Source organism: Oryzias latipes, chromosome 4 (genome assembly GCF_002234675.1).
Source record: "Oryzias latipes chromosome 4, ASM223467v1".
Lineage (NCBI taxonomy): Eukaryota > Metazoa > Chordata > Actinopteri > Beloniformes > Adrianichthyidae > Oryzias > Oryzias latipes.
The window spans coordinates 24627468-24655190 of NC_019862.2; the positions used below are offsets into that span (position 1 = coordinate 24627468).

The 27723-nt window shown below is 41.7% G+C and overlaps 2 protein-coding genes across 3 annotated transcripts; one reads left to right on the forward strand and one right to left on the reverse strand.

Moving 5' to 3' along the window:
- Nucleotides 1–15469, forward strand: dph5 (diphthamide biosynthesis 5). Its single transcript, XM_004068163.4, has 7 exons — nt 1–274; nt 5008–5132; nt 5506–5614; nt 8291–8411; nt 13013–13052; nt 13785–13888; nt 14944–15469. The coding sequence occupies exons 1-7, from the start codon at nt 140–142 to the stop codon at nt 15174–15176; spliced, it is 867 nt and encodes a 288-aa protein (XP_004068211.1). The 5' UTR covers nt 1–139; the 3' UTR covers nt 15177–15469.
- Nucleotides 15404–26478, reverse strand: slc30a7 (solute carrier family 30 member 7). Of its 2 annotated transcripts, XM_004068162.4 has the most exons (11): nt 26315–26478; nt 25977–26078; nt 23766–23879; nt 23597–23684; nt 22692–22821; nt 22409–22579; nt 21545–21595; nt 18714–18849; nt 17164–17254; nt 16119–16268; nt 15404–16041 (listed from the first exon to the last, which is right to left on the reverse strand). In XM_004068162.4, exons 1-11 carry the CDS (start codon nt 26392–26394, stop codon nt 15994–15996), a joined length of 1161 nt encoding a protein of 386 aa, XP_004068210.1. In that variant the 5' UTR covers nt 26395–26478; the 3' UTR covers nt 15404–15993. The 2 variants fall into 2 exon arrangements, with proteins under 2 accessions (XP_004068210.1, XP_011472633.1); XM_011474331.2 differs by lacking the exon at nt 26315–26478 and having other exon boundaries at nt 23766–23874; nt 25977–26081.
- Between the last annotated feature and the right edge of the window lie 1245 nt (nt 26479–27723).

A 27723-nucleotide genomic window follows, 5' to 3' on the forward strand; every position in this document is an offset into this window, starting at 1 on the left:
TATAAACATTTTTCATCAAGCCGTATTAGTGCACGCGTCTGAGGAATACACGTGAAGGAGTAAGACGTTGACTCAAAACTCGAATTCCCTCCTTTAGGTTTGATGTCATTTGGGTTTTAGGGAGTCGGACGCCGACACGATGTTGTATCTCATCGGCTTGGGGCTCGGAGACGCCGCCGACATCACAGTTAAAGGACTGCAGGCGGTGAGGAGCTGCTCCCGGGTTTACTTGGAGGCCTACACCTCCATCCTGACTGTGGGGAAGGAGGCTCTGGTGAGTCTGAACCAAACACAAACATATGGATGGAATATTTATGGAGTCGAGTACCGAGCATAAGTGCAGACAGAAGGTCGTGCCATCCAGACCTATCTAGAAAAACATTTGATCCTTCACTTTTAATAACATTTAAATTTTCTGCATCATTTGAACTTGAATTTATTCACACAAAATGCCTGGTTAAAACTATTTTCTGCTGAAGCTGGCTTCTTGGACCAAATGTCTATCTTCTATCATCATTATCATCATTATCATCATCATCATCATCATCATCATCATCATCATCATCATCATCATCATCATCTGTATCTTGGTGACCCAGACATCAGCACCATGATTCTCCTCTCTGCGGGACATCTGTGCTCCTGTAGTTGATATAAAAGCCTCTCCAGACCCTCTTAACATCTTCCAGGCTTCTGTGCTTCTGAAAGTCTGTCATCCAATTGACCTCTCTGTGGTGGACATCGAAAATCTGTCATCTGCCTCTGCTAAAGGAAACCCAGTTTAGATTGTCCCCAAACAAAGAAACATTTCCTTTGGGCAATAATGTGATTAAACTAGTTGCTTCTCACTTGGTTTTCTTTGTAAAGCCACATCACCAGGTGCTACACCTTTTGGGAACTTTCATTAAAAAGATTAGCTGAAAGTGTGTAAAGTAATGGTTGCCATGGCTGCACACTCTTTTGAGTTTTTAATTCTAAATTTATTGAAATGTATCCAGTCATTGGTAAAAGCTATGGATGACTGCATACAACAAATAAACTTTTTGTGCTTCTCTGTTTTTGAGGGACTGAAATGAACTAGATGATGTTTTTCCTTGTGGTCTGAAACCTGGCTATTTTATTTGTATAACTATTTTATTTGTACAAGTACAAAAATATTTGGATTATGCCAAATATAAATGGAGCCTGGTCACTTCGCCAAGAAAGCTCTTTTTTTTATTTATTTAGTTTAATTTTAAACAGCTCAACTTCAAAACTAGGGCTCCACAATATTGTATTTTTTCTAATGTTTGAAAAGTCATGTTGGCCAGACTGATTACTATTATATCTGATTGAAATTGAAACCAAGGTTCAAATATAAAACATTTTCATCCATCCTTTATCTAAACGTGCCTAATCCCTTTCAGGGTCACTGGGTTGCTGGAGCCTATCCCAGCTACTGTTGGGGGGAATGCAGGAAACAAGTCACCAGTCTGTGTCAGGGCCTCACAACAACACACACACTCACACACACCTACAACTTAGAATCACCAACTAACCTATGAAGCATGTTTTTGGACTGTGGGAGGAAACCAGAGTTGTTTCTGGAGAAAACTCACACATGCACAAGGAGAACATGAAAACTCCACGCTGAAATGATTTAAACCAGGGCCTTCTCACTGTGAGGTGAGAGTGTTAACCACTACACCACAGTGCAGCCCTAAAAATCAAATATTTAAAATAGTTTAGAATTCCACTTCAGGATTTAACCTCAACCTCAGCTCATGCTTTATTTATAAAGCCATTTTCATTCTCTGAGGCAGCTCAAAGCGTTTGGCAATAGAGACAAAAAAATAATAAAACAAGAGATTTTAAAAGCAGTCATGTACACATATTTATCATACCTCAACCATCACCCACCCAACATATATGCATATTCATCCTATCACCAACCCACCTCAGCCCCACCCAACGTCCCAGCATGACCTCAACCCCTCATATTAAAACATGGATTAATAACTGTGTAAAAGAAGTGCATGGTTTAGCACTGCTGTGAGAGGATCCATGTGGGGATCCATCTATACCCAGGGCCAGCTGCTAACACAGGGCATCACCAATTAAAATAGATTCAAAATTCTGGTCAATTTAATTTGTTGAAACCGAAAAAAGTGAAAAAAAATTGTTTAAATATTCATATTGTGTGTTTTTTTTTTTTTTGGTGTTGTACTGATTTTTTTAAATGGATTTTTTTTTAATCTAAGCGGAATAAGAAACAAACTGCCGGGCCAACCATCAAGCTCACATTAACAGACATCACTTCTGATCTGGATGGAAGTCCGCCTGGGACGACCATTAATGCTGAGGGTTGGGTCAGGAGGGGCATCCGGCGTAAAACTGGGGCTAAATCACAGGAGCTAATCATAGGGTTAGTCACTGGGTCGACCCCTGAAGGAAGGAGCTTCAAGAAAAAAACAAACCGTTCCAAAGTATTTTACATTCTCCTGACATTTCTTGTTACATTAAAAAAAATCAGGTGCATTTATTCCTTAAATATCTTTTCTTACCTGCAAACTGTAGAGGAGTGAGTCAGTTTAAGTCAGAACATCATAAAGTTTCCTTCAATGTTTGGGTTTGATGCCCACTTTTAAATGGTTTAAAAAAAAAGATGAGCTCCAATAAATAAAAGTTGGTTTAATGTCCAGCAGTTTTAAAATGAGGTCAGATTGAGAGATGAATCCCACTCAGTCTCACATTGGTGACGCAGCATCTTCAAATCTGGACGTGGGATCAGGAGATACGCTCTGTGTAGTTTCTAGTGGGAATGCCCATGGAGTTGCAGACATCAGCATTCCAAATGTTATTCCAGATGGCTTCTGTGATCCCGGCATCCAGAGCCCTTCCACATTCCCAAGTCCGTCTTTTGAGTATCTGTCCAGACCCACAGATTTTTTTAAAAAGTGGTAATGCTTCCATATTTCTGATTCACATATACACGGTAACTTCTTTGTGAGTCACTTAAGGGATTATTTTGGTAAAATATTCTCTTTGGTGAAATAATAACAAAAAATGGAAAGATTTTTACTCCTGAAAAACGCAGCTAGAAACAGAAGTTCCCAGATCTTAAGTGTGATATTAAAATCCTAGAAGGATAGAAAGCAGCATTTAAAAATCCAAATTTATATACCGGTAGATTTAAACTGTTTTATATATTTTATTTCATCTAAGAATATCTTATAGCCTAAAATTGAAGCAACTCATTTTGTACAATTAAAAAATGCTTATTTCTTTTTTTCAAATTGAATATATTGATGGGGTTAAATGATCAAACATAGATTTTGGATTATCTTTGTGCTTCTTTCCTGTGAGGTTAACATGAGGGAGGGCAGATTATATTTATGAACACGATGATGAATCATGCAAGCACCTACAGGAGAACGAAACAGCATCCGGAGATGAACCAGAGTGCTGCTTGCAATTTCAAACTGCTAAATGAACCAAAGTGCATCTGAAGAGCTTGCACTCCACCCTGCAGCCATTCTCTGTCTCCTATAAACTATACATTAACTGGGCCGGTCATTTTTGTCAATAGATGCAATCCAGTCCTGAGGTTTGTTAAAGATCCACTCCTATGAAAATGGTGTTTTTGGTGTTTTTAACATGATCTTGTAGCACTTTTCTAATGATGGAGGACATATATTAAGAAAATTGAGATAAAAATTGCCTTTCTGGGTATTTTATTGTGAATCAGGAGCAATTGAACAAATGCATTTTGAAAAAGATTGTTTTTGTAGTGGATTGGTCACAAGCTCCCTGCTCTGCTCCATTCTGATTCATCCACTTTGTTTTCGTAGTCTGGGCTGGAATCTGGCTCAAAAACTTACGCCTGGATAGCTCCAATTTTCGACCCATTTTTGTCGCACGGGGGTATGAGGGTCTGTAAGCCAGCGGGAAGGTGGGTAAACAGAGAGCTCTCAGCAACAGGGAGGGTAAGGGGAAGTGAGGTTGCTCCGTGCTAACAGTCCCACCCACAGCTCAAAAAAGAGAAATTTTATTGAAATGCTGCTGCTCTGCAGAAACGATGTTCTAGAAAGCGACACAGTTTTCTTATTTTGGCTAAAAAAAAAGTATAGTCATAATTAAGAGTAGTGCAAACACTTGATCAAAGGGGTTCTATGGGGGGGGGGGGGGGGGGGGGGTTGGAATCAATAAGACTGAGAAAAATGACAGCTTAGCATCAATTTTATTCAATTTCTTTGCTGAGTTTTTGGAATCTTAGAAGTCAAGCCACGTTCATGTTAGGCGTGTGCGGTGCGTTCTTGATCACAGATTTGGCTCGTGGTGTTTACATTGTACAAGCAGGGAGGGGCTTTTCCTTTTTCTTTCTCTTCTGGTTACTAGCGCATGTCTGCCTACCGACAGTTAGAAGAGGTTTGGGCTAAAATATCAAAACGGCTTAAATCTGGTGAATCTTGCTCCAGGATTTTTATTTTACAGCTCTATTCCGATATATGAAAGACTTATTGTCATAGCGATCCATCTGAACACAAACTGCAATTATTAGTTTCTCCTCCTTGATCAGTTGAACAAACATTTGGCACTTATGTGAATTCAAAGGGACGCCATCCATATGCCACAAACAAACCTAAGTTCAACCTGGTTTAACATTAACCCACTTTCAATGGCTGTCTTCTACGTAGAGTCCGAAAACAGTCGTAGAAACTTGCGTAGCAACGTGTGAAAGCGGAAGATTTGATCTAAATAGACTTTCCGTTGGAAGTGGCCGCTTGAACGTGCGTTGCTGAGGACGGTGTGAATATAGCTTTACAGTTTGGAGTTTAATAATCTCTTTACTGCACCCCTTCAGACAGATCCATTCTCCATTGAATGGTTACAAGCATTTCACCTCTACTGTCCAGGAAAAACAAAGTATTAGTTATTTGACAGCTGCTGACAATTCAGTTTTTCAGTAAAATCTCCAAAAGAGAAAGTGTCTTAATAGTTTCCTACACCTTATTTCATGTCCTGCAGGAGGAGTACTATGGGAAGGAGCTGGTCCTGGCAGACAGGGACTTGGTGGAACAGGGAGCTGATGAAATCCTGAAGGACGCAGATGTGACTGACGTGGCCTTTTTGGTGGTTGGCGACCCGTTTGGGTGAGTCACGCTCTTCACTGCATCGGGCGGAGCCGCCACATCGACCTGCTGAAGTCACGTGGGGTTAATTTGGTCAACAGGAACTTCTGATGTGACCTCAGAGCTGCAAACCACCAGATCTCCCTTACAGTTAATAACAGAGTGCAGAGGAGCTCGCCAGCTGGAGACCAAATCACAAACTCTGTGGGTTTTTTGTTTCAGAGGAGCAGCTGTTTCGTTTTCATCCACATTTTGCAGGCTTTCTGCAGCTCTTTGGACTCTTCTTTTTTTGCGGTCCTCCTTGTTTTTTGCTGCTTTAATTCATTTTTTTGTGCGATTTGGTCCATTGCATTGATGGATCAAACTTTTCTTTCATTTGTGTGCTGCTGCTCAGAGCCACCACCCACAGTGACCTCGTCCTGAGAGCAGTGAATGCTGGGATACCGTACAAAGTCATCCACAACGCTTCCATCATGAATGCCGTGGGCTGCTGCGGCCTGCAGGTCAGTGCACCGGCCCGCCAAGACCAACAACCTTAATGTGATTTCCGGATGTTGTCTTATTTGCTTCGACCCATCTGCGTCTGCTTCATGGGAAGCTCATGACGCCACATTACTGTTATAACTGCTACAACATCAAATTAACGGGACTTGTCATTAACGGAGCCGTCGGTCTGAGAGCGGGCCCCAGCTGCTCCCACACATGTGTACACAAGCGGGGACAGGTTTAATGCTAACACGGCCTCCCCCTGGGACATTGTTAATATGTTAATTGGGGGCGGGGGGATGCAAATGAGGGCCGTTTTCCCTCCACTGAGGGGCCCCTGCTGTCAGATGGGAGCTCAGTCAGTCCCCGGACCCCTCCAGGCTTTTCTTTAAATGATGTTTATTATTTTCTCCAGACAAAGGTAAAGCTGGCCATATTTCACATCATCCTGTCAATGTTCAAACCCAGGAGGGAATTACAAGCAGTTGGACAAAGAAAACAATGCAGACATTGATCCTCTCAGTCTAGAGTTTAGTTCATCTCTGAGACGCCCGATGGCGTTGAACCAGGAACAACCGTCAGGTTCCTGAACACCAAACTGCTCCAGTCATGTTTGTTCTGCAGCACAGTAAAGACTGAAGTTCAAGAGTTCTTCTCCATCCTGTTTGAACAGAGCCGGAAGTTCAGCACTGTTCAAACTGTGTGTATAGAAGCATGAAAACGTCCTTTACTGAAATTGAGAAGCTTCCCACAATGACCATCTCAGTGGTGACAGTCTGGAAGGTCGTGACATGGGATTATTCATACTGTTCTACAGTGAGCACAACTTCAAGGTCCAGGGCGGTTTCTGTTAATGTTCTACTGATTGTCCAGCAGATTTCGGAAAGAAATAAAGGAGTTAAAGCCTTAGTCACAGCGGCCCTTGCCAGTTTACGGACTGTCTGCGGGTGAAAAATTGGCAAACCTATACAGGAGGCACACTGTTACAAAATAGTGTAGACCACTCAATGAGCCAAAATGCTCTTTTTCTACAGGCATGCTGCAGGCTTCAGGCTAGGATAAGTAAGGGGGAAGTAGGTGAGACAAAGGCGCATCTTAGGAATTTTTCATTTGGACCATCGGTGCTTTTCACGTCCAAGTCCACACTCCTGACAGTCAGAAATGAGGAAATTAGACAATCAGATGGTAGTTTGTGTACACACCATATTGTATGCAGTATTTGTGCACCATAAGTAAAGCCTTAGTCACATACGAGAGGTGGACCTGGCAGGTGCTGCGGGTTCTTGGGTTGTCTGGGCCCGTAGAGGGTCGAAGACCGGTGCGGCTGAATCTTAAGGTGTGAGCAGGTGTGTCTTGCGGTTCCCCTGATGCTTGTACGACCACCTCAAGGGACGTCATAAAAATGGTACGTAAAGTAGTAAAGTATTTGTAAGGATAATGGAAGTTACACGCACAAATGACATACGGGTGATGATGTTGTACGGTGTCGTGAGCCAGCTCTCTAGTAGTCATTGAAACAGCTCAGTGGCCTTGTAGTAGAGTGTCCGCCTTGTGACTGGAAGGTTGTGAGTTCAAATACCAAAGACACTAAAAAAATGGGTTGAAAAATGAAAAATCCGTACGACACGCCTGCGTCTCACCTATTTCACCCATAAACCTTACGTGTTTAAGTGTTCGCTTTGACCCGACGACCACAGCATGCCCATATAAAAAAAACCTGAAAAATGTATGTCCTGCGGTCCCACTGAGTGGTCAACAACGGTGATATTTCATGCACATCACCTGCGGTCCCCGTAATAGTTTGCACATTTTTCAACCTGTAAGGGCAGTTTTGACTAAATGTTAAGGAGTACGGTTACCTCACTAACCACTAGAGTGTGGCGTTAGGGCACCGTACAACAGCATCAACAGTACATCATAAGTGCGTGGAATTGACATTATCCTCTTCCCGATACATTTACCACACACACACGTGACACTTTCCATTTTCATGATGTCCCTTGAAGTGGCCGTACAAGCCATAAAGGAACTGCAAGACACAGCTGTGCTCCTCGTAAGATGCAGCGTCTCCTGTACAACCCTCCACGGGCCACAATCCAAAAACCTGCAACACCCGCACGGGTGCAAGGGAATGATTCAAGCCCGGTGTTATTCTTCAGGATATTGCTTTGGAGGACTGTGCACAAAATATCTGTTTCACATAATAAAATTCAGTTTTGGAGCTTTGACTGGTAGAGGAGTCATCTTCCAGCCAGAGTGTCAGTGGCTCAATTCCCGGCTACTGCAGGCGCACGTCAAAATGTCAAGACACTGAATCCTTCTTTGGCGCCAGTGGGTTTGGTCGAAAATACTGAAGCTAATCCTTTAAAACTCATAAAATGTTTGTTTTCATTTGCTTTGATTGAATGTATTTAGAGGTGTAGAAGTCTACACCAGTTTAGGCAAGGAACCAACACAACAACATCTGCAACATCCATCCAAACTGATCATGCTTTGATCCACTTCCAATACCAGAACATAAAGAAACACCCAAAATATCATAAGACCAAATGTCCTGTTCACTGCATAAGCAGCTGCTAATCAGACAGAAAACACTTACATTTGTTTCCTCTTTTGTTTTCCTGTAGACACATTACGCCTTTGTGGCCACAGCTGACTTGTGACTTGTGTGTGTTTGTGTGTTTGGGGTGCAGTTGTATAACTTCGGCGAGACGGTGTCTGTGGTGTTCTGGACGGAAACGTGGAAACCCGAGAGCTTCTACGATAAAATCAGTAAAAACCGAGCGGCTGGACTGCACACGCTCTGTCTGCTGGGTGAGACACACATGCACCAAACCAACACAGCTTTCAGCAAAACCTGGAAAAACTTTGAAATGTAAATTGTAAATGTAACATTTTTGGACCGGTGTCTGTCCACACCACAGCCTATTCAAGACTTTTTATTTATTTATTTAAACATATTCAACAAAATAAACCCAGTGCAGAACAACAAGCTTGAAAAACATGGAACTAGAGGTGTAAAAACGGATCTTATTTTAGGTGTGTTAATGGCCACTTCAAAGAGAAAAAGATTTCAGATTCCAAGCCAAACATATATTCAAAGCTCAGTTTTGTGGATAGAATAGTCAAATCACAGCTGAGAGTGCTGTTGTATGGCCCGCAGGCGCGGCCCCCCCTGACACGCCCCTCCTGGCTAAGCGGCTCCTACACACCCATCTCCGTCTGTGCCACCCTGCATGAAAAACTAAAACCCTTTTTTTTTTAACGGGGACTTGTCTGTCGCTTTTGTCTCCATGGCAACCATTTTATTTTTCAGGTTTCAGAAGAATCGGCAAAAGGAATCGTTTTATTCAGCTTGAGCCAGGAATTCATATATTAAATGTTCAGCATATTCTCTGGTAAAAAATTTTTGAGCCCAAAATTCATTTTCACCAGGTGTGTGTTGTGTTGTCCTGCACAAGGCTGTTTTTGAGGCGCTAAAACAACACAGCGTAGAGGAGAAGTACATCAACATCCTGAAAGAGACATATGATGGAGGCACTGCTCAGATTCGGAACGAATCACTTAGCCGAAAGATTAAGATCATGAAGGGAGTGCGACAAGGAGACACCTTGTCACCAGTGATGTTCACAGCAGCGTTGGAAGAAATATTCAGGAGAATGGAAGCTGAAGCGGGAATTAACATCAATGGAGAGAGGATGAACAACCTGAGATTTGCAGATGATATCATCTTATTTGCAGAAAAGGAAGAGGATCTCAGCAAGCTGCTCGACGATCTGAACAAGGAAGGGAGAAAAGATGGCATGAAAATGAACAAAAAGAAAACCAAAATCATGTGCAATGAAATAGCAAGGAAAAGGAGAAGGAAAGGAATAATTGTGGATGGAGAACAACTGGAGGAGGTGGATGAGTATAAGTATTTGGGAAGACTGCTAACACCAGGAAATGAGATGGCGAAAGAAATAGACGAGAGAGTAACATCCGCTTGGAAGAGATTCGGACAGTACAGCACGTTTCTGAGAGATCAAAAAATGCCCATGTGTCTCAAGAGGAAGATCATGAACACTGTCATACTGCCATCAATGACGTATGGAGCTGAGACATGGTCACTTACCAACCGCCAAAGAGAGAAACTAGCAATCACCCAGAGGAGCATGGAACGATCAATGCTGGGTGTTACGAGGAGAGATAAGGTCAGGAACGAAGACTTAAGATCAAGAACAGGGGTGAAGGATGTCATCGAGAAAGTGGTTGAAGCCAAAGGCAAGTGGGCAGGACGTGTAGCCCGAATGAAGAACCACGAATGGGCTAAGAAAACAACAGAATGGACTCCGTGGGACAGGAAAAGAGGAAGGGGAAGACCGAAGAAAAGATGGAGAGATGACATCGAGCAGAAGGCAGGGAGCACGTGGACCCAGAGTGCCCAAAACCGTGATGAGTGGAGTAAGATGTGGAGGCCACCCGCCAGCAGTGGCGTGACAGGCTGATGATGATGATGATGTGTGTTGTTTTTTACGTTCTTAAGCATGTGGGAGTGGCAAAATGCGGTGCAGTGGTTGGGTGGTCGACATCTGATAGGAATATTGCAGGTTCATTTCCCACCTTGCCCGGCCACATGTCAAAGTGGGCAAGACACTGAACCCCACCTCGCCTCTGGTGGTTATATGTTGGTGCCAGTGTGAATGTGGCTTTTGAGGAAGGTAGAATATAATATATAATATAATTTACATCTTCAGTTTAGAGGATATTTTTTTTTCTTTATGTTTAAAATGTAAAACTCAGAGCTCAGACTTTTTGCTAGATATTGCTTTTCTCATTTTGCCAAATTGTAAAGTTTGTTTAGAGTTATGTATGTTCCTTTGTTCTGGTGTTTTTGATCAAACAAAGACTGCCCCCCCCCCCCTTTTCTGGGCTGAGCAGGAACAAATAATAAATGTATAACTTGTTTAATTTGAAAGTAGATGTTTTTTAGCAGGAAATGGCGTTTACTTATACCCCTAGTCTTTCTAGAGAAAGTAGCTGGAGAGAAGAAAGTCTGAGCATCTTTGCTCAGACTGCTGCTCCCGTGACCCGCTCCCGGATAAGTGCGGGGAAATGGACGGATAGATGGATGGATGGAGCACTTTTCTCCCTTTATTAGGGCCCAAAGCGCTTTTCAATCTCAAGTCCCATTCGCCGAGCCACACTTTCACACACTGATGACGGCAGAGCTGCCAGGCAACGTGGGGTTCAGTGTCTCGACCTGCGACCTTCCGATCAGAGGTCGACCGCTCCAACCTCTGCACCACAGCCGCTCCTGCATAATTGAAGATTTCTAAACCGACGGTTCGCAGAGAATGTCATTTCGGTGGTAAGGACGAGGGGCCGCAGTGATGCAGCTTCACAGTTCACGCATTAAAGTAGAACAGAACGGTGTTGCCGTCGGTAACCAAGGAGAGGTTGGCAACAGTCATTCCTTTGGAAGGAAGGCATTGATAAAGCTTGTGCTAATTGGTAACCCACATTCAAGCAGCCACTTCTCATGAAAAGTCAATGTAAACACACACAGTGCGCGTTTTGGGGTTCCATGTTCAAAACTCGCATTCAAGTTTCTATGACAGCTTTTGGGCTCTAAGTTCCAAATGTGCGTCCAATGAGCGTGCGTTTAAAGTTAAACCAGGTCAAACTTTGACCAATCAGGGACTCTGATTTAGGTAATGACCCTTTTAATTCACGGAAGTGCCAACAGTTAAAAAAGTTATCATGAAGGACAAATTAATAATTGTTGTTTGTGCCCGACCGGAATTCTATAAGTCTTTCATATATCGGAATAGAGCTGTGAAAGAAAAGCCTGGATCCAGATTCACCAGATTTACATCACTTTGACATTTAGCATCAGGCCTCTTCCAACTGTAAGTACATGCGCTGGTCAACAGTAGAAAAAGGAGAAGCCCCTCCCTGCTTGTCCAGTGTGAACTCAAAAGTGCTAAACATACCTTCAAGGCCGACCATCCCATAACCATGTGAATTTACCAAATTCGTCATGGAGATGCTCTCGTCGTGAACCCTTGTAGAACTGAACACACATACTGTAATTGGGTGCATTAATAAAGGTGCTGGTAAATATTTCTGAAACAGAACATTTAATTTGAAATGGAGATAAAAACTTTCACATTTAGCGGTGCCAAACATGAATAATACTTTTTTAATGGCTGCTGTCATTCAGGAGTCAGCTGGAAGCCGAAGAGCAGGTTCTGCTCATCAGCTTATGTCAAATACACTAATGCCCTTATAACAACTTACCTTAAGTACTGTAATGCACATTATGATGGGGTCATCCCCCCCCATACATACACACACTACAGCAGCTCTAGTGTCAACATGAGGTTTTCTTTCTCCTCACTGCCTCTTTCTTTGCTTTAGGACCCTAAAGTTCATTTAGTTCATTTTTCTGCGTTTTTGTGTGCCACACTCATGAACACACTGTGAGTTCAGCTTCAGGGAGTCCCCAGGTGTTTGTCTCCCTCAGCCAGACCAGCATCAATCACTCAGAGCCCCCAAGGCCCCTGAAGGCCCTCACTCTCCTCCCGGAGGGATTTGCTGACTCGCTGGTGTCTGCATGCCGTTCATATTCATTAAAGGAAATAAGACAATAAGAGCATAAAGAGTCAGACGCTCCTCCATCATCATCAAACCCACTTCCTGTTGTTTCCCCTGCAGACACGCAAAACACAAGCCAGTGTTTAAGGTTCTGGTTTAAACCCTGCCCCCCATTATAAACATTTAAACCAAAAATCAAGAAACATATAAACTACAAATGTATTTGAGTCGGTTAATTTTTAAGACTTATAGCATTCTAAAAACATTCACTTTCAGTAACAGCAAGGACATCAATTTCAAGAACATCTGAATTCTTTTTAGGTGTTTTTTGTCTACAGATACTATGTATTCAGTTACTATTGAACTCAGAAATAATTTCACCACAAAGCTTTTTAAAGGGCCTCAAAATCAACTTTTTGAGCTTTTAAGCGTATCATAATGTTCATTCTTTACAAAAAGAAACCCCAAAGAGGTATTTTGTTCCGTTCAGGCATTTTTGAGTGAAAACCTGCTCTCTGAACACCAGCCCCTCCCAGTCCACGAAAACGATATGATATATTTATCACTAATAGATGCAAACTTGAAAAAAGTAATGTAATTTTTTGTTATTTAACATTTTTATTTAATTGTTCGTTGATTTGCTAGTATATTGTACTATTTTGAATAATTATGAATTGTTCTTTTTCCTTAAATTTAGAGCTAAAAGATGAATTATAACTATAATTTCCTACTGTGATCTGCCTTATATAAAAATAGATCAAAAATGTATTTATTTGCTGTAAAGTGTATTTAAAAAGACCAAAGGCTTCATCCACATTGTCTCTCTTTCCTTCCAGATATCAAAGTCAAAGAGCAGAGCATCGAGAACATGATGAGGTAAGAACCTGAGCAGATGCAGCTGTGAGGACCTTTGCTGGTCCTGCGTGGCGTCATGTCACCCGCTTTAAAAAAAAACCCCACTAGAAATCTGAAAATGCTGGCTCAAGAGTGGATCGACAGAAAAATAAGAGCCATGTCCTGGATTCCTGTCTGCACTGTAATGAGGTTTGTTGTAAAAACCTGCTGCAGGAATCTATTGTTTGAGGACTATTCCAACTCTTTAAAACAAAATGTTAACCCGCCGTATTTCCATTTAATGTCCTTTATTTATATTTTGATCATTTTTTGTTTGACACTATTGGTGTCAGTGGTATTGAACTTCCTCTGACTATTCAAATGTACTGAATTTTATCAGTTCGAGTTCTAATCCTCACATTTAGAATAAAGAAACACTTGAAACATGTATGTGGACATGCAATGTTTCAATTTCTTACAGATTTACTTATGGGCAATAATCAAACTTTTCTGTGTTCTTTTTCATGGAAATGCACCATTTTAATTTATAAATATTCATTCTTTTCTTCATAACTGCATGTTGGATTGTTTTTATACTCCTACCAGGAGCAGTTACACTGATCTATAATCAAACTGGTTAAAGGCTGAGAAAGGACCTGCTTCCTGTCACAAAAATCAAATGCCTTTAAACTTCATCACCTAAAATAACATTAAACTGCCCCCTGATCATATTAGAGGCACTAACTTTTTGTTTTTTTGTTCTTGATTTTTAAGAGGGAGGAAGATTTACGAACCTCCTCGCTTCATGACCGTCAGCCAGGCTGCAGATCAGCTGATGCAGATCATCCACAGGAGGAGGGAGGAGGGGGAGGAGTTAGGTGAGTCTGACCTGATCTAAAACACCAGGTTTTTTTTTTTTTTTTTAGATTCATCACTCAGTAGTTTAACCCTTGTGCTATCCTAGGCATTTTAACATTGGGAGTGGGGTCATCTAGACCCACTAGACAGTGCGCTGAACCTTTTTTCTTCAATGATTTGTGATCTTCACTGGTGTCCATGGATTACATGAAATCTTTTCCACCTTTATCATGGTAGGGAGAACACGTCAATGGAAGGGTGGGGTCATCTAAGATAGCACAAGGGTTTAAAAAAAAAAATCATTAAAATTTTTACAAAAATAAAAGTATATTTTAGCATGAAGAGAACTTAAGTGAAAAACATGTTTCGTGTTGGAGGCCTGATGAAGTGTTGATATTTGATTCCATCCATCATTTGCCATTTTAAAGTTTTAATGGTAAACATGTCCAAGTCTTTCCAGAAACGAGCCTGACTTACGGTTGCTATGTCAACCAGGCTTCAGCTCTGTTTGCATAGAGATCTAATAGCCCCCGATAGACGGGGTAGGTGTTATCCTATACTATTGGGGTAACCCTTTTAACTTTAAGTGAAAGGCATGTGGACTACAAATAAGGTCACTCCTGATTGGTGAGAATGGTTGCCATTGAAATAGGGACTCTGGCCAATCACTGCTTACTGATGTCATCTGGCTCCAACATGGCGGCATGCATATCAGGAAAAAATGGACTGAATTGACTATTTTGTGTGAAGCTGGACTTAAATGTTTGGAATAAATGATGCCTTGCAATTAATTAGTCATTGTTATGATCACACTGTTACTATGGCAACCTAGTAAGGGTAGCATGCATTATTGCAACAACAAAGTCATTGAAAAGCAAAATACTTCTTGCTCTTTCAGATTTTCAAAGTCAACTTTTTTCACAGAAAAACAGAAAATCTTTACAAGTTTATTCACCCCAGAGATTAAAATATTGTGGTTTATTGTCATTTTAAATAAATGACCATAATCTGACCATCAGGCATTGCTCTGAGAAGGCAGACCTCCATGTTCACACACCGTCATCTGTCCCTCCAGGTATGACGGAGGACACAGTGTGTGTGGGCGTGGCCCGGCTTGGCTCAGACGACCAGAAAATCTGTACAGGAAGTCTACGCCAGCTCGTGTCATGCGATTTAGGCGGGCCGCTCCATTCGCTGGTCGTCACCGGTCGACTCCACCCGCTGGAAGTGGACATGCTGCGGGTGAACGCAGAACCGGACGCTCTGGAACACCTGCAGATGATTGACAGCTCCACATATACATCCTGACACCTGTTTGTCTGAAGGACTTTGTGAAAACCTGACTCTAATCAGCTCTGTTCACACAGAAATGACAACCTTTTTTTCCATGAAATAAAATCCATCCATTTTTGGAACCCACTGAATCCCTTTTGGGGTCACTGAGCCAACCCGAATACTGTTGGGATAGGCTCCAGCAACCCCGCGCACCCTGGACGGGCCATGAAAAAGTGTTTTGACCATTTTAAATACCTCGGTTGTTTTAAATTTCTTTAATTTGCATTCTTCTTGTATTGACATTTTTAAATGGTTGAAATGCCGAAGTCACGTGAGTATTTTATAAGAACAGCTCTGATATCTGCAGATGTAAACACAAACACCACCTTTATAATAAGACATCCATAAAGATGGACATCAATCGCTCCGCTCAAAACAGATTTATTACAGTAAAAATAAAAAAATGACTGATCCCTGTAGACGGGTCAAATGGTTTGGTCACATGTATGGCACAGTAAAAACAGGGGTTTACTCTGGACCCAGCAGGGGGTCGCAGCGGGGGGTGGAAGGAGCTCAGATTGTCTCTGATTCACAATGAAGGCACTTACCCAGAATACTTTGTCAGCTAACAAAGTACAGGCGGTGAGGAGGGCACGACGCCCAGCAACCCAGAAAGTTACATAATTAAAAACCAGAAGACAAATGGGTCGGGGCTGTTTGACTTCATCAGTTCTGTGTGCGCGCCCCCCTTCCGCTCCCTCCGAGTCTGCACTGCAGTGGCTATTGGGGCAATTTTTAAAGTTCACTTGCAGCAACAGACTGATTGGTCCCAGGTGAGTAGGAGGAGCCTCTACATCGCAGCGGTGTCGATCTGAACGTAGAGCTGCCGGACCCCAGCCTGCAGAGACATCAGCACACCGTGGGTCGAGCTCTCTGAAGTGTGTGCGTGAATCTGAATCAGGTGCTCTTCCTTACCTGCGTAAAGATATTGTGCGTCTGGCTGAGGATCCAACGGGTGTCTGCGTCAGGCGCCACGAGCAGCTTCAGTGTTCCGATATAAACGTCCGAGCACAGAGTCCAGAAGTGAGGCTCCTGCAGGTTGTAGACTCCTTGCAGCTGCTGCACCTGATGAGATCAAAGCAAAAAAAAAAAAGGTGGAGATTAAAGGGAAGCTCTTAAAAAAATTTGCTTTCATTAAAAAAAATTAAAAATTTAAATTATCGATAAATTATATACATTTGCTTGGGTTTTCCAGAAATAAATCTATTAAAGACCCACTGATGCATCTACTTGCAGACAAATATGCACGTCATCGTTTTCCTTGTCCGAACTGGCATCTGCCCAAAACTACGGCTGGAAAGCTCAGACACTTCTGCTGCACTACTAATGTTAGGTTGGGGGTGTGAGGCGCTGTACGCTGGTGTTCTGTCCCGCCCACAACTCAACAGGCGAGTGTTTACCACTACTGCCACTCTGCAGAAACTATGTGTTCTACTATATGTTCTCTGACATACTGCGGCCGTTTCCATCAGGGGTGTCAGACTCCAGGCCTCCTGCTGGTTTTCCAGAAATCCTGCCTCATCTGCTGCCGATTACCTGGATCAGGTGTTTAGCCAATAAGGAGCTCCAACGGCAGGTTTCTTGGAAATCATGTTAGACACCGACCCTCAAGGCCTGGATTCTGACACCCCTGATTTATGCGATGCAGACAGGTCACAGAAAAAATAACGACTGCTGTGCTCCTGGTCAGAATCCGCACAAACGGTTGAAGAGTTACGGTAGTGGAAAGAATGTCAACACTGGAGCTAAAGCTCAGGAGTTAAAGGTACATAAAGAAAGCTGCCTTAAATAAGTGGAGCCAGCTGAACTTACCTGTATAGCAAAATGAGCCAGGACATAAATATGGACCTTACAGAGCCCTCTGTCTGCTAACTGTACTAAGATGACTTTCTAATGCATCATTATGGAACATTGCTGCCTCTCAGCAGACTGATGCATACATGCTGTGGTCAGGACTTACTCTTTGGTAACACTCCGGCAGAGAGTTGTCCAGTGAAGGTGGAGTTCTCTGCATCAAGATGCCGATTGATTCCTTCAGCAAAGGTACGACGCTGCAGGTCAAAGGTCAGACATTAACATGCAGCATGGATAAAAAAAAATGAATTAAATAAAAACAGCTAAAACAACAAATGTTTGGCTCATCCTGCTGAGCGGAGCGGCGCAGTTCATCTTGTTGAAGTTCCTGATAGGTTTAATCACAGACTTGGACTAAACGCTGGGTCTGAGGTTTAGCCTTAAACACAGATCTACGTTGAGAATATTCAGGCTGTCGGCCGCAGATCCATCTGCAGAATCTGAAGGCATTTCAGTGGAGCAGAGCTGTGCAACGACTCCGACTTTCCAACAGCAGAAACACGATCTCCGTGGTTAATGCGAAGGCCTCTGAGCTGACCACAGAGGCGAAAATATGCCGCTGTGCTCTCTTCCAGCCAATCCAACTGCACGAGAACACATCGACCCTACCCATCAACGACCCTTCAGAGACATCTGCCCGCTGCATTTTCATCCACAGTCATCAGCAGACTCCAGGAATATTTCCAGCCTCATTCTGGTGGTTTGGCATGTCGAAGTGCATTAACCTCTAATTGCACATTCTTTACGAGAGTGGAGGCTATTTTCCAGATTGTTCTTCAGGCTGGAGACGGATTTTCTTTTCTTTTGTTTGGTTCTAGATCCTTCTTTCAGAGCTCATTTTGGAAACTGACATTTGTTCTCGTCTTATTTGGCGATTAGCATGTTGCTTTTCTGACAGTGTTCTTGGAAGACGATTCAGGATCTTCAAGCCAGTCCAGTGGAAACAGCAGTTTTTCAGTGTCATAAAAAAGTTCTATAGACCCTTAAAGAGCTTCTCTAAACATGTTTGAGCCGTCGTGTCAGGAGTGGACTCTGGATTTTAGATTCTTGTTATTTTTTGTTCGGTGAAATAACTTCACAGCTGTGACTAAAAGACTTCTGTTGGTCACCGAGTCATTTTTGCTGGATTCATTCAAAGTAAAAAATGTTCTTTTAAGAATCAAACATCTTTGAAAACGTTGATTTAGAATTTTTAGGAGTAAACAGGTCTTTATCTAAAATACTTGAGCAGGATGCAGCTGTCTCTCTGAGGGCTCTAACACCATTAAATGCCAAGTGATTTTTAGATTTCCGGCACCATTCCCAGAAGACTTCTCACGAACCCGCCAAAGGTTTTCAGGGATGACTGGAAGTTGCAGCCAGGATTGATGTGGTTTTGTTTGCATATCAGAGGCTTTGAAGCTTGCTTAAAGATGACTAGGACCGAGGCCCCTGCAGTGATTCTGCTGCTCCTTTAGGATCGTTCTGTTTAGAAACACTCCATCAGAGGCTGAATACCTTCTGCCATTATTCAGGGCAGTCTGATTGGTCGATACGTGTGCAAGAATCAGTGAGGATGCATGCAGCACACTCACGTGTGGAAAACACATCAGCGTTTCCACAGAAAGACGGAGACAATAGCGGCCTGACTGTAAGCACCAGATCAATGAGGGTCACCTGACTCCGATGAGGAGGGAGATCAGCATGGAGCAGATGGGATCTGCGATCATCAGGTCGTATTTCTGCATCAGCAGAGCAGAGATGATCACACCCACGCTGCCTAGAGTGTCAGCAATGATGTGCAGGAGAACTCCTGGAAAACAGAAAGGACACACACACTTCCACTGAGTGCAGCTCTGCAGTTTAAATGAACAGTGAGACACTTGATTGATAGGTATGTGACAGCTTCTGCTCCTTCAAACTTTTTCAGAAATGTCACACATTCACAGATGTCAGAGTGAGGTGTCAACTTTTTTCTGCTTTCAGTTTGCTGCTCAAATGCGGTTTGGCTTCAGTATCTGTGGCACCAGGAACTGCTGGTCCTTTCAAGCAGGCCTCCTCTGTGTAACCAGACCAGGTAAATAAAGATAAGATTCAAGTGATTGTAAACATCGATTTAAAGATCAAGTTATTTGAAGGTGAGGGCAAAGAAGAAGCAAAAGCATCTTTTTTTAAATTGAATTTTAAAAATAAAGTACAAATTAGACACATTTTGTGTTACAAGAATGGGTTTAGAATCAAAGGTCTGTGCTGTTGGTTTCCGACTCCCCCCAATCAAAAAAAAGTTTGGGGTCTAACATGCTTTTTTCAGAACATCTTGAGGCTGATATACACAGATACAATTAAATGTTTTTTCAAATTAATAATTCAATAGGAATTCAGAGAGTTTGAGAGAGTGAATGAATAAGGACATTTTTTTTAGATCCAGATAAGATTTAGCAATAAACACTGGTCGGTTTTCTGCAGCCAACCATTGACTGTATTTCAGAGCTGGACTGAGTGACTCCTCCCCCCTCACTTTCCAAACAGAAGTACCCGCCAGTTCCACGAAGACAAAATCCCATAGACTTCTGAGAAACAAACCAGTATTACTCAGTCATTCCAATAGTCAGAAGACAGCGTTCCCCCACTTATCCGCGTTTCAATTCATGTGACTTTTCTGAGGAAGGGAGCGCAGATGAAGAGCACACCGGCCCGTCGGTTTCCTTGCCGGCTGCTAAAGAATATTTCACAGCGAGTAACAGCTGGTTCTACTGGTTACTGAATCACTACCAACCAAAGTTTGTGCCCCTGCACGGAGGAATGGCATCAGATGATTAAGAAGCGGACGGAAATGATCCTGATATGCTGAGGAAGATAATCAGGGAGGATAATTATCATCTGGAGCAGGTGTTTAATCTGGATGAAACCTCTTCTGGAAGAAGAGGCCATTTTGCACTTAACTAACGAAAGAGGAAGCACAGGATCCTGGTTTTAAAGCACAGAGTTATATAAAGTACACTACAGTACAGTCTATTGCTCTGAACAAAATAAAATAAAAACTATGTTAAGCATGGGACAGTCGTGGTGCAGTGGTGGGGCGGTCGACCTCTGATCACTGCTCCCTAACCCCCACGAAAATGGAGGTAAAACTGTAACTACTCTTTCTCTGATAATTTTTTTAACACGTTTTGCTAATCCTAAATTAATTTCATTATATTGTTCTGTATAACAAATTATTAGAGCCCACTTTCAACTGGTAGGGGTGTTCCAACAAGTTCACTCCTGATTAGCAAGAGTAGTTGCCATAGAAACTCAGACTGACACGGATCAATCACTGCTTACTGAAGACGTTTGGCTCCGACATGGCGGCGTCCGCATCACCAAAACGTTTTGTTGGAGCTGGAAGTGAGTCATTTTCTATGGGTGATGTCACACTCAGTCTAGTTCTCATTTACAGTCATGTGTGTTAACCGAGCATGTTTCAGATTTCTGACCAATCACACGGCAGCTCAGTCAAAACCAAGCTCCAAAATCACCTAAACCTGCCTCAAATTAAATGTTATTTTGTTCATGCTAAAAATTCACAAATCCTACTACCCCCTGACACTCGACAGTGTTCCTGTGTTATTTCAGAGACATTTAACCACATTTAATCACAAAATGTATGTGATCAAACCTTTAAAAGTCACATAGCAGGTTGTCAAGAAAGTTAGCTGGCATTTTGCACCCCTGGAACTGAAGTGTTCAATTCCCAGATCTGGTGTCCTGTTTCTTTCTTTCTTTTGCTTTGGTGCTCCTCATTGGTGGAACCCAGCTTACACAGGTAATCAGCAGTGAGTGGTGATGGATTTCCAGTAAAGAAGCAGGACACCAGACCTCAAGAAGCAGGATTTTACACCACCATCAGTAAGGTCACATGATGAGAGGCCAAAGGAAAGGCTCCGTCAGGATGTATGGTCGCCCCCCAGTGGCTAACTAAAGTCAGCTCCATCACAAAGATCACCCAGAGAGATTGGAGCTCCAGGTTCAGAGGCTGTCAAGTCAAACTGGCTGTCTGAATATTCATATTTGATAGCCCAAAGTTCACATGAACACCATTTGCTTCATCCTTAAGATGTGCGTATAGAGATGTCAGCTTCCAAAGATATCGGAACCCACTGTATAAGTATGACACGTGAAGTATGTTTTAGTGAAAATACATGAAGATATCTTGGCTAATTCAAGACCACATTTTCAAGGAAATATCAAGAAAAATACAAGCATGGTCACATTTGGCAATCTAATGTAAAAATATATTAAAAACAAAGTCAGTGTTACCAGTATTTCTAAATCTTGCTAAAAGGTATCCCTACTTGCCGTGTTTTCCTTATTTTGTACTCCGACACACCTAATGGAAATATCCGACTTACCTTCAGGTGTGCAGAGCTGAAACCAATGTTTCAGAGCAGGAAATAAAATAAAAAATACATATATTTGTGGAAAAAAGGGGAATGTTTGATGGTGTTTAATGTTTGCTCTGCTCTCACCCTGTAGGATCTGTTTGCTGGAGCCCTTTCCTGCAGAAGGCAGTAGATCATCTGAAACAAACAAAAGGTAGATCTTTTTTTTCTGCAACAAGGTTGACCAGTTTCAAAGTTGAGTCAATGTACAGATGCGATCGGAGGTCCTGTGGTGTGACTTGAGCGTCAAGCGCCGCTTAGCCGTCTGGCGACAGCACATTACAGGCAATGAGCAAAAAATTCGGACATGCAGACATTTACTCACCGCGTACAAATATCTGAACAATAGTTTAAAAGAAATCCTGTCTCCTCAACCTATCAGGAGCTCAGCTTTGGCCCGTAACAGGTTGAAGACACAATCATTGGTATGAGTCCAAAGGCAAACATTGAGGAAAATCTGATCGTTGTCCTCCTGAACTTTACCATATTTTTCCTATTTGCATTGAGATAATCATAAAAAGGTCCTGCAACTTTATTCTTAATTTTATGTTTTCCTTCCTCTGACTAATGTGGGGCAATATGTCATGAAACTGGGTCACAGAGAGACGAAAGTCACGCTAAAAGTGGTTGTTATTCATGCGCAGGTCCTGCAGTAGATGGTGAAACTCCCCGTACTGGTAAAGTGATCCCATTAACCCAGACATGGAGATGTGATTACCAACGCTTTTGTATTCAGAATAATATAATCCTGATTTCTAAACATCATCCATTTCTTCCATGAATTGCAAATGAGATATACAGTCAATGCTTCCATGTTGCGTTGAGAAAAAGGTTTTTGACAGTAGCTCCTCCCACTAGCGGCGGGAACGTCAGGTTTATGAACACATTATCGGACAAGCAAATGACAAATCCTGGAAGTATAAATAGTGGCAGGTCAGAGGTCAAACTCACCAGGACAGGGTGGTTCCTGGTGTCCTCCGTGGCTGTGTCCGTGTCCGCCGTGGCTGTGAACGTCGTGGCTGTGTCCGTGTCCATCGTGGCTGTGTCCATCGTGGCTGTGTCCTCCGTGACTGTGGCCGTGATGAGCGCTGCCGTTGAACAGTGAGTGGCTGTGGCCGTGACCTGAGCAGAGAAGCTGCAGTGAAGCCCATCTCTGTTCCGCAGATGTTGTCTTCTTTCAGTGTGGACCTAAAGGTCACGCAAGAGACCTAAAAAAAAGTCATGCAAGTGTTACCTTCCTCTCCGTGCGAGTGTCCATGCCCGCCATGCTGGAACACAAAGATGCCCACCAGGTTGACCAGCAGTCCGGCCACAGAGACGGGCAGGAGCCGGTCGTGGTGAACGTCGGGAGGCTCCAGAGCCCTCTGAAAGAAAGGAGATTGTTCTACTTTTCTTCTAAAGGAACAAGAGAGACTCATGTTTACGCCTTTCAAAAGATGTGGCTCCATCAGAGTCCACACAGCTCAGAAAACCAAAGCTCAAACCTCAAACCCAAACATTTTCTCTGGACAAGATGCAGAGGTTTTAACACGGACGTTTCAGGGTTTTTTTTTTTGGAAAAACGTCAAAATTAAAGCTTCAAATGTGATTTTTTTTCTCCTTTATCTAACACCTCCCTCCTAGAGAGATTATAAAGTAAAAGTTTAGAAAACAATGTGTTTTCTGCATGAAACACAAGAAATAGAGGCTTCTTTCCTGTTGCTAATATAAAAGTGTATATGTTTATACCGGTATATATAAAAGTGTAAGAACAAAAAGAAAGAGAATGGCGATGAACTACATTTAATACTAATATTTGACTAATGACTTAAAAGAAAAATGTATTAATCAGTAAAATCTCATTAAAATAAGTCTGTAAAACATCACAATTTGAGATAATGCTGAACAAAACACTAATAAAAAATATAAAAACATTTTTACAATTTTTAAACTACTATTCCAAACTTTTGTTAAAATGTAAACAATAGTTGTAAAGATTACATTCCAAATTCAGTCAAACTGTATTTTTGAAGACTTTGGTGGCTTTGAAAAATATAATATTGTCTTCGTTATTCCTGAATATTTACACTAAAGTCTTTGGAAATGTTCAGAAAATCAGTCTGATCCCTCTGATACAGAGAGGTGAAGGCTAAATGTCACCTCGACTCCTTCAGAGAAGATGAAGAAAGCTGTGAAGATGAGGAAGAGTCCGTTGACGAAGCCCGCCAGAACCTCTGCCCTCACGTACCTGAAACCCAATGAACACGCAAAGATCAGACCCGGGCTTGACCGAGTCCAGAGACAGCGCAGAGAGTTGAGGAGGTCTCACCCGTAGGAGAAGCTGTCGTTGGACCTCCACCTGGAGATGACGGAGGCTGCGAGACCTGCCAGCAGGGCGGTGCAGTCAAAGAACATGTGGAAGGAGTCTGAAATCAGACCTAAACTGGACACAAACACACAGCAGCAGACGTGTAAGGATGGAGAACACGGAGAAGAAAACTTGCTAATGCAAGAGTCCAACACCAGGATGAACAGGAAAACAGCCGACGATCCTTCAGGACTAAACACAAAAGTGTGCTGAAGATGAGATGGTTAAAGACCCACTCCAATCTTCTTTTGATGTATTGTTAAAGCAATCCCAGTGCTTCTTAATTGATGTTTATAGAGTTTTTAGCCCAAAACCCTGTGTTTTTTTAAACATAGTTTCTGGAAGAATTAGTTTCAGGAAAAATTAGAAATTCACTTCTGAATTGTAGGCAGGACTATTAGTGAAGAAGAATCCCGCCCCCATTTCCATTAACACTTTCTCCCGCTAGCCTACAGCCCCTCACGACCCCAACCTCACATTAGCGGTGAAACAAAAATGGCAAGCAATCTTGGAGCTATCCAGCCGAACAGTTTTGATCCAGATTCCAGCTCAGACGAGGAAAACAAAGACGTTCATGGATCTATTTGTCTGCAGGTGGATGCATCTGAATGGGACAGCGCAGGGACCTTATGGAGCCACAACAGTAGTTTATACGTCACGGCTACAAGCTGTTTCCAACAGCATTTCTCGTCAGCTTCTGGTCACAACTATTTGAAAGAATTAATACTCTAAAATGTAATTTTAAACTTAATTTTCTTAATATTTTCCCTCCATCATCACAAAAAAGCCCCAAGATTGTGGTTAAAACACCAAAATCATGATTTTTTATTAGAGTGGGTCTTTAAGGAAGATGAACGTAAGGAGCCCAGATCTGGTGCGATCAGATGAGTGAGCATCTGAGAATCCTTCTACATACAAGACAGTAAAACATTTTTAAGTAATAAGAATATTAAACAAACTGAGAAGGAAGTCAATGCAATTTTTTTTTAATTTGATTTAAATGTTTCAATTTGAACAAAAAAGGTTAGCAGTAAAATTTGTAGTGGGTAATGTATTTGACTTTTCATACCTTTAAAAACGTACTTTAGTTTCTGTGGAAGCGGCTCGGCCCCGCTAAATTTCAGAACGGTTTAAATCAGCATTTTTAAAGTACGTTTTCTACAAATGTCTTTTTTTACTCAATTTCAATTCATTTATTTTAGTTTTTCATACATTTCTCTCAAATTTTCAGCTCTGATTACATGGATGACCCAAATCACCAGAAATCTATGACCACAAACTTCATTCTTTAGTGATATATATATATATATATATATATATATATATATATATATATATATATATAAATAAAAAGAAGTGTGGGCGCCATTGACTAAAATGAGCTGGATTGCGTAATACAGACAGATAAACAAAAAGTCAAGTCCCTAGAATGAAACTTATTCTCTACAGAAACTAAGGACAGTTTACTTTTGTGGGACCAAGTTTGTGTTGAGGTCAACCATGACATAGTTAAGTGAAAAGGTAAGAAAGGTAAAAACTAAAGAAACCAATCAGAGATTTAGGGAACTTCCGGGTTCATTGATTGATTTAAAATGACTCCCTGAGGAAATCAGCGACTCCTCTTTGTAAACAAAACGGAAGCACCGCCCACGTGATTAATATATTTAAACAAGAATTTCAGTGTAAAATTCACACTGTAAAAATAAAATGGTCTCACAGAAAGAGGGCTTTGTGTGACATTTTATGAAGTCATGCCTGTCTTCTCCTACCATCACATTTAAGGCTTAAAGGAAATAGTAATAACCTGATTTATATTCCCAATTTATCTTTAAAAAATAAAATATATATATATCCTGTTGCCGTAGTTTCACTGACACCTCCAGTCAAGAAACCCTGTAGGCTGGTTGAGAAAACGGGGTGTGTGTGGGGGACACCCGTGAAACACAGCACGAGTGTTTGTTCCTCATGCAGTCTGACTGTTTTGTCTCCACAATAGGTGACAGAGTCCGTTTCAAATAACAGCTGCAAGCTCCAGCTCAGCTTTAACGTGACGGAATCAGCCTCTCTCGCTGCTAGCTAACACTTACGTGGCACAATCTGAGGACCGCACGAGCGCACAAGCGCGCGCGTGCTAACACACTGTACACATATGCAGCAGCACTCTGAATCTACCTGTTGGTCCAGATTCCGTATGTTAGTTCCACAAAGGCGAAAGATAGATTGAGGCAGAGAAAGAAGAACAGATTCCTGGAGGTTTTCTCGGCCAGAATTGACCTGAAAAAAAAAAATCAGACAACCTCCTGAAAAGCTGCCACATCTCAGATACAAACAAAACACAACTTAGTGACTCGTCGCGACCTCATTCACACAATAATACAGAAAGTCGAGGTACTAGAGTTTATACTTTTAAACTGACTGAAGTCCTACAAACACATCTGTTCAAGCTAGCCGGTTAGCATCCGGCTAGCCGTGGCAGAGAAAAGTCTCGCAGACGGTCGTGCCTGGCATACCTGAACCATCCGGACAGTTTAAGCAGCAGGCTGAATTTAGCTGGTTTATACTCGTCATCTTTCATAGATAAAGGTAACATTTTCCCTCGACGCTCCCACACTGAGGAGAACTGAAACGAAGGGATGCTAACTGTAAACTTCCGGTGTATGTTGGTTTCACAATAAAAGCTTCAGAATCCTGTCAGCACACTCAGTAAAACCCATTCTTATTTCCCTTCTCTGCTGTAGACTATTAAGTCATCACGAGCACCAATTACTGCTTTTTTTTCTGTAATATTTAAGGTTCAGTATTAAACTCTGCATGCTGGGTTTACCTAAAAGGACTCTGGATTCATTTCACAGTCTAAGAAACTGCTTGGTTCTGTGATGGACTGGGAAAGTGTCCAAGGGGGTTTCCTGCCTTCTGAGTTGAAGTATCTATGATATGTTCTTGGAATTATTGCAGAGAACCAACAAGTAATAGAAGTTGGATGAATATCCATATTTTTTGTTAAAATTGTATTTTATTATTTTATTTCATTAGTTATGCGTTTAATCAAATCACATGTTCACCCTTAATCGAAAGACTAGAGAGAAAGTCTGGTGGAAATAAGAAATAATTTATAGGTTAATTTATTGTTAGGATTCCCACTTACCCCGTTTATGTTGTTTTAGATTTTTTTGAAAGCAACAAAAAAAGTTCAGTGTTGTCACAGAAATGGTTAAAACGAATTAATTTATGTACAGTGCTCTTTCCTGTGAATTATGTTATTTAAAATCTGATACAATAACAAAGATGGAAATAACAGTGTTGTTTTTTAATGGCTTGTTACATGTATACTTCCACAATTTGAAATAAATATTCAATAAAGTTTTTCCCTTCTGTCATATCAAAGTAAGAGCCTTGCAAGCTGCCTGTCTGAGCAGTAGGTGGCAATGTTGTGCAGATTACATCTGCCTGATGTACTACTCACATGGACCTTCATAGTTGAAATGGGACTGTTGTGCAAACAGATATTAAACTAAAAAGATTAAATTGAATATGAAATGTATCTGATTTAAATTTATCCCATTGATTCACTGATTGCTGTCAGTTCTCATTTTTATTTTCAAGTCAAACATCATCATAGCTTGAAGTGTTTAGATTTAGCTTGAAAAGCTTATTTTTAGTTCAATTTTAGTTTTTATTTTATTTTTTAAAACAAAAGACCTCAAGTTTTTTTTTTCTCAATTTGTCACCATTGACTATTTATGTTTGTCAGTCATCATTTGTCAACGCCTCTTCAGGTGTCTCCATAGCAACCGCCCATCATTAAAGCCTTCGGCGGAAAAAAGATTTCACATTCGCCTGCAGTCATGAAAATCAGTTACACACACTGAGCAAAGAAAGAGTGAACATTTACTGCATGTGTGGGCACTCTGACCTCTGA